This window comes from Condylura cristata, unplaced genomic scaffold (genome assembly GCF_000260355.1).
Source record: "Condylura cristata isolate star-nosed mole 26May11 unplaced genomic scaffold, ConCri1.0 scaffold00022, whole genome shotgun sequence".
Classification (NCBI taxonomy): domain Eukaryota; kingdom Metazoa; phylum Chordata; class Mammalia; order Eulipotyphla; family Talpidae; genus Condylura; species Condylura cristata.
In genome coordinates, this window is record NW_004567123.1 from 3,446,019 (window position 1) to 3,453,139 (window position 7,121).

The following is a 7,121-nucleotide window of genomic DNA, read 5'->3' on the forward strand; positions in this document are numbered from 1 at the left end:
CGCCTGGGTTTCGGCTCTTTTGGCGTTAACTAGAATCAATTACTTGCCTTGTCATTTCTAGTACTCATCCTTAAGCCTCAACCAAAATATTGACCTAGGAGGCTTACAGAAGTTGGGCTCTTGCCATTTGAACCGGATCTTGTTTAGGGAACCACCAGCGATGGGAAGGAGAGATTTCCGCGGATCAGTCTTCGCCCCCTCCCCCTTTTCCAAAGGCGCCACAATCGCCAATTTTCCGGCGTGCTGGGGGCGGGCGCGCGGGGGCGGGGAGGTAGGAGCCGGTGAATGTTAAGAAGGATTTTTTTTCCCCTTCTCCTGGTTTCTGTTTTGTTTTCTCTTCTCCTCCCCCGCTTTTTTTTTTTTTAAGATGCAATTTGTTAAGACGGCCCTTTCAAGTGTGTGGACTCGCGAGCGACACGGTGGTCCTTTGTATGTAAATACTGGGTAAAAAAAGGCTCGCCCCGTCTTTGCAATTAATTGACACGTTACACCTCTCATCTTGCTCTAGAGGGCCGTTGGCTGGGAGCGCGGAGCTCCCCAAAACCCACAATTTCACATGTGCAAATACTGTCTTCATCCACTTGACTTCCAAGACCCGCCCACACGTGTCCAACCTTTGCGTTTTAATGTCTCCCCCCTTTTTTCCACCCTTTTTCTCGCTCCCATTTCTCGCTCCCCCTCCCTCCCTCTATCTTTCCCTCCCTCTCCCCCCCTCACTCCCCCCCTCTACCCAGGTTCGTGAGTGGAGCCCAGCCTTATATGGACTGATCGCTCGGGCAATGGCCCATTTTTTCCTCACCACCAGCCGCCACCGCGCGCCGTGCGGCCGCCGGAGCCCGAGCTGACGCCGCCTTGGCACCCCTCCTGGAGTTACAAACTCAGGCCGGCCCGCGGCGCTCAGCGCGCAGGCCGCTCAGCATCCTGCGTCCATATCTGCGTGCTTTCACAGAAGACACAGGCACTGCCTTGGGCTTTCCCCCCCGTCCTTCCTCACAATTTCTTTCGCTCTCTTTTTTAAAATAATAATTATCTCGATAATTAAAGCCCACCCCCCTCCCCTTCCCCAAACCCTCCCCCAACCCCCCTCCCGCTCCCACTGGAAAGCACCACGAATTGACCAAGTGAAGCTACAACTTTGCGGCATAAATTGCAAGGTCCCGAGCCATGTCGCTGACCAACACAAAGACGGGATTTTCAGTCAAGGACATTTTGGACCTGCCGGACACCAACGATGAGGAGGGCTCGGTAGCTGAAGGACCTGAGGAAGAGAGCGAGGGGCCGGAACCCGCCAAGAGGGCCGGGCCGCTGGGGCCAGGCGCCCTGGACACGGTGCAGAGCCTGCCCCTGAAGAACCCGTTCTACGACAGCAGCGACAACCCATATACCCGCTGGCTGGCCAGCACCGAGGGCCTCCAGTACTCTCGTAAGTAGCGAAACTTGGCGCCCAGCCCCTGGCCGCCTCTGTTCTGCCGGGCTGGATGCTGGGGTAGAAAGAGGAAGACGCTATTTCAGCCCGGATCCCTCACCCTATGCCCCTGCAAAGATTTTTAATATAATGCCCGCGTTCCTCCTAGTGAAACCGCCCCACCCCTCCCCAGCCCCAGTCCTGGAAAAGGACTGGTCTCAGATTTGTTTTGCAAAGGAAAAATGAGGAGGAAGTGGGAGAGGGGAAATACCTCTCAAGGGTTACAGTAGTCTACCGGGACTAACGTCTCCAACTGAAGCCCCCAACCCCCGTTCGGACAGCCGAGGAAGAACTGGCCTAGAGCGCTTGAGCGAGGCTGCAAGCCTCGGGGTACGGGTAGAGGGTGGGGGAGGCTCCCGGTGGCCTGGGTATAAATAGCTCACCCTGCCCCCTGCACTATCATAGAGGACGCTTTGTGCGGTGCGGAGGTTGACGAGAAAGTCCGAAAGCAAAAAACGAAACCCCCCAAAACCTGCTTTAAATGGCCAAGTCGATCAATGCCGGGATTGTAGGGTTTTTCTTTTAAAAATCTGCCCACGTCTTTCCGGAGAGGAAACTGCTTAAGGGGGCCGGAGCCCTTAACCCGCGAGGATCTTCTCCGTGCGTCACTCCCCCAAATATGCGCCCACACTGTGCGAACCCCTAGAAAGTCGAGCTGGAGGCCCCACTACTGCCGTTTCTCCTCTTTCCCCTGGGAAAGAAGCTGTCAGTTTCGTCAGGCTTGAGACAGGGCGGAGGTCAAGACCAAGGCAGTGAGGCCGGGCTGAGGGGCGCGGAGGGCCTAGGGCGCACGGAGGAACCCGGGCGCACGGAGTCTGGCCCAGCCGGCGCGCCGCCTCCAGGCGCCTAACGCGCTTCTCTTTCCCCCAGTGCACGGTCTGGCGGCCAGCGCGGCGCCCCAGGACGCGAGCTCCAAGTCCCCGGAACCTTCAGCAGACGAGTCCCCGGACAATGACAAGGAGACCCCGGGCGTCGGGGGGGACGCGGGCAAGAAGCGAAAGCGGAGGGTGCTCTTCTCCAAGGCGCAAACCTACGAGCTGGAGCGGCGCTTCCGGCAGCAGCGGTACCTGTCGGCGCCGGAGCGGGAGCACCTGGCGAGCCTCATCCGCCTCACGCCCACGCAGGTCAAGATCTGGTTCCAGAACCACCGCTACAAGATGAAACGTGCCCGAGCCGAGAAAGGTATGGAGGTGACGCCCCTGCCCTCGCCGCGTCGGGTGGCCGTGCCCGTTTTGGTCAGGGACGGCAAACCGTGCCACGCGCTCAAAGCCCAGGACTTGGCAGCCGCCACTTTCCAGGCAGGCATCCCCTTTTCGGCCTACAGCGCGCAGTCTCTGCAGCACATGCAGTACAACGCCCAGTACAGCTCGGCCAGCACCCCCCAGTACCCGACAGCTCACCCCCTGGTCCAAGCCCAGCAGTGGACTTGGTGAGAACCGCCGCCCCGAGACTCACCGCCCCAGGCCAGGGCCCGTCCGGGCTGCGGCGGCGTTGGGACGTGGTCCTTACTCTGACTGTTATTATAATTATTATTAGGGAGTCGAGTTGACTCTCGGCTCCGTTGGGGAGGCGCCAGGAGGTAGCCTGCACCTCCTTGGAGTGGCAGACTCCATCCTGCCAGACTCCATCCTGCCAGCTCTGCCCCATGCCCTCTCTCCTTTTGAACCTTCGGAGAGGGCTGAACTATATAAGCCGTGTTTACAGAATGTTTGTGCAGCTTCTCTCCTTTGCCTCTCCCGGGGGGAACAAATCTGCCCAGCGCTAAAGTCCTCATTTGAAAAGGAGAAAAAGACCAAGCCCCCCTCCGGCTTTTGTGAATTTTGTAAAATATGTTTGTGTGCGTAGCGATATTGTCAGCCGTCTTCTAAAGCAGTGGAGAACACTTTAAAATATAGAGGATTTTCTTTTTTTATAAGAAAATGCAAAATATTTATGGCCATGTAAACGTTCTGACAACTGGTAGCAGATTTCGCTTTTCGTTGTAAATATCGGTGGTGATTGTTGCCAAAATGACCTTCAGGACGGGCCTGTTCCTCCTTGGGGCCCAACTTCTTTATTTGTGGTTTGTTTTGGTTCGCTTATGTTTGGTTCCCCCTGCTTTCTACTTCTTTTAAAATTTTGTTCAGTGCAAACATTCCTCAAATATGAAAAAAGGAAAAATGTGTAGGCCTGAGCCCCTTCCCCAACCTCCGGGTCCTGAGCCCTAGCCCCGGAACTTGGCGCTCAGCGGTTCCGTGCGGCCCCCCAGAGCGCCGGCCGCTGAAAGCTTTCGATTTTTTTAAAATAAGAATTTTAATAAAAATCCTGTGTTTAAAAAATAAAACCACGCCCGGCCCTTCCGTTTGTCTTACTTTGTCGCCCTGAGCGGGCCGGAGGCCTCAGTACTCAGCCCAGCCAGGCCGCGAGAGCTCTTCCCACTTCAGCCGCGAGAACAGGGTCGCCCCGGGCGTGAGAGGCTCCGCGGACCGGCCCCACCCAGCGCTACGGACTCCGGGCCGGAGCAAAAGCGTTGGCGACCGGAGCCCAGGGTGGCTTGCCCTTTCCCGGGACGCTCCCGGCCTCCTGCGCTGTCTGAACCTCAGACCGCAGCGCCTGGCTTCTGGAGGGAAAGTGACTTTGGAAAACGCCAAGGCGAGGAGTGCAAGTCCCCCGCGCTTGCCCAAATCTACGAGTGGCTCCTTCATTCTGAGAAGCTGTTGAAGCCACTACACTCGAGGACTTTCACTTTGTTGCATTTGCTTTACCTCGCTCTAAAAAAAAGAGGGGGGTGGGAGGAGGTGCTAAAGTTGAGACAGGTCGGCCTTCTCTCTATACTCTCCACCCCCTTTTCAAAATGCGTGGACTGGAGGTGGCCTGGGAGACTGCAAAAAGACCTGGGCGCGGGAAGAGAGGCTGGGACACAAAACGTTTTAAGGAGGAACCCGAGAACCAGGAGCAGGGGACCAAGTGGCTGCTGCAGTCTCCTCAGGACTCTGGCCCTGGTGAGTCAAGGAGCAGGAGTCGGTGCAAACACAGCCCTCCCACTCCCTTGCACCCCCACCTTTTTCAGGTTTCCAGTTCCCTGTCCTGACTAGAGCCCAGCTTGTCCCCTTCTACGCATCTTGCTGCCCTTGTTACCCCCAGGTCAGCTTTTTGGCCTGAGACTGGGTAAATACGCTGCTAGAAAGTAGGGGTTCAGAGGTGGGATTGTGAGCACCCCGACCTTGAGAGCTGATGTGAGGGGGAAGCTGAAAGTGGGCAAACACGGGAGGGGGCGTCTTGGAGTGGGGAGCATTCCCTTCCTCCTTTAGGAGAAAACTGATTCTGTCCTTCCCTGGCTGCAAGATCATCTCGGTGGATGCTGGCTCACACTTGCCCACACCGGGAGCACCTTTCTCCTCTATCACTGGGATTTCCGAAAATCGACAGGGCGCTGCATCTGAGAGCTCAACATGAGCTCTGAGAAGCTCCGGGATTGCAAGGTGGCCCTGTTTGGAAATTGTGTCTTGTTTCTCTTCAGAGCTCCACCTTCATGGTTGGTGGGGGGCAGGAGGGATGAGGAGGCAGAGCAAAGGGAATGGTCCCAGCTGACTTTCTCGCTCCCTCTAGTTGATGATCAGATTTAATTCAATATCTAAAGCAAACATGATTATCCGTGTGACCAAATCTGCGCGTCAATAGCTCTCAGCCCAACACGCCCAGGGACGTGATTACCCGTTATTCCCGCATTGCCAAGCCGCCCCTGGATAATTAAGGGCCCTGGAGTCCTCCTAAATGTCTTTCCGCACTCAGGTTCATCCACACTTTGCTAAATTTTGAAGATTCTTCTTTCCTTCCCCACCTTAGCTTGGAAACCTTTGGGGTCTTTTTGCTGTTCGTAAAGGCCAGGAAAACTTCCGTCAAATAACTTGTGCAATAGACAAATGCCTAAGTTACCCTCCTACCATGCCACATCCCTTTTAACTTCCCTCTAACCGCCCCCCAATCCTCTGGAAATAAGAGTTCCAAGTTTCCTAGAGCGGGTTGTCAAGAGACCTGAGGCAACACTGCAGGTCTGGAGTTGATTTAGATTGATTCAGGCCCCAGGGCTCTTGAGGGCCAAAAAAGGTGACAGTAGCTCCTCGGCCTCCAGGGAAGAAGGAGGCAGCAGGGAAGTTCCAGATTGCCCCAGGGTTCTACTGCGGGTCCCTTAAGGGAGAATTCAGGGGTGAAGGCCAGGCCCAGATAACCCTGCAGCCTGGGTGTGCGCTGCACGGTGGCAACGGAGGAGGTGGGCTGGACGCCCGCCTCTCTCAATCCCCGGGTCCCCACGGAGTCAATAAAAGCGCCTGCGAGTCCTGTGTGGCCCTAACCCCAACGCCCTAGGCGCGCACCCGGCGCGGGTCCGCTTCAGCAGTCTATCTTCGCCCAATCTACAGCGGGCCGCACAAAACCGCACAATGGCAGAGCTGGGAGCCGGGGATGTTAGAGGCGTGCATATTAAAAAGGGACAGAGAAAGGATCGCAGGGGACAGGGTGAGGGGAAGAGGGACAAGGGGCCCTCCCTCTTTCTCCCCCCCCCCCCACCCCGCACCATTCAGCGCGCTTATCGCGGGCAGTGAATCCCGGAGTCAGGCAGAAGTCTCCTTGGGGTTTTGTTGGGCCTGTCACTGGGTCCCTTTGTCATCCGCGGGCTTCATGCTGGATTCCATATGGCCAGCTGGGCCGAGGGAGCGCGAGGAGGGACCCGCACAAAACCCAAATTGTGTCCGGCTTTCAAACCCCGTATTGTTGTCTGTGAAAGGAAGACGCATTAAAAATTCGTGCTATATCTATTGGGGAGGAGGTTGGAGGAGGGGAAAAAAGCCACCCCTGTCTTTGATGGCTTCAGAGGGCGCTTGCCCTGCTTAGGCCCCAGGACACACTAAGAACTGGATCTCTGTTTCTTCTACCAAATATTGGTCCTAACACTGGAACTCAGGTCTGCAAACCATCCTCCTTCTGGGTTAGGTTCCTCGTGGCCACTTTGCTACATTCCTGTGAGTGGGAGCTGACTGCTAGGCCTCTCCCTTTTAGGGGGTTGGGGGTGGGGGCAAGTGAGCCCACTGTGTCAAGCTCAAGAGGAGACCTGAAGCTCAGGGCTGGGAAATGCTGCCTTCCTCTCCAACTCCAACAGGCTTCCTGGATCAGGTCTCTGTTTCCACATCCACTATGGAAGCCTGGATGCACTTAGCCACCTTCCAAATACAGCAGACAGGGCCAGGAGAGCACTGGAAGCTCTCAGACTTAGGTCTAACTCAGTTCTGGAAACAGCCTGAGGCCACTGTCGCCCTATCAGACCATTCCGTTACCAGCCTCCCCAACCCCCATTCGAACCACCCGGGAAGATCCCACTGGCATCTCCAGGCAAAGGGAAACCTATTCAGAAACTTTCTCACCAGCCCCTCCTCCCAATGTTGAAAGGAAAAAGGACTTCTTAAGTTTTCAATATCTTTTTGCATCATTTTTCTAGTAAAAGTCCATAACAGAGAGAGACTGCAGAAACTTTTATGGAATTTGCCCCCTTTTGTTTCACACAGGCAGCCAGTGCAGGCCAGAGACCATTTGGGTCATGTCACTGTGCTCCCCATAATAGCCGTGCCAAAAACAACCCCAGACAAAAACTATGCACCAAACAAAAATAGTATATGCCAGCACT

General features: G+C 55.7%; 1 protein-coding gene across 1 annotated transcript; it reads left to right on the top strand.

The window, feature by feature from the left end:
• The first annotated feature begins 1,136 nt into the window (after nt 1–1,136).
• Nucleotides 1,137–3,027, top strand: NKX2-2 (NK2 homeobox 2). Its single transcript, XM_004687136.2, has 2 exons — nt 1,137–1,423; nt 2,336–3,027. Exons 1-2 carry the CDS (start codon nt 1,165–1,167, stop codon nt 2,896–2,898), a joined length of 822 nt encoding a protein of 273 aa, XP_004687193.1. The 5' UTR covers nt 1,137–1,164; the 3' UTR covers nt 2,899–3,027.
• Nucleotides 3,028–7,121: the final 4,094 nt, after the last annotated feature.

Excerpts from the sequence above, each read along its gene's own strand:
- NKX2-2 (XM_004687136.2), top strand. The coding sequence starts at position 1,165 with ATGTCGCTGACCAACACAAAGACGGGATTTTCAGTCAAGGACATTTTG. Across the intron at positions 1,424-2,335 it reads CGAGGGCCTCCAGTACTCTC|TGCACGGTCTGGCGGCCAGC; the intron begins GTAAGTAGCGAA and ends TCTTTCCCCCAG.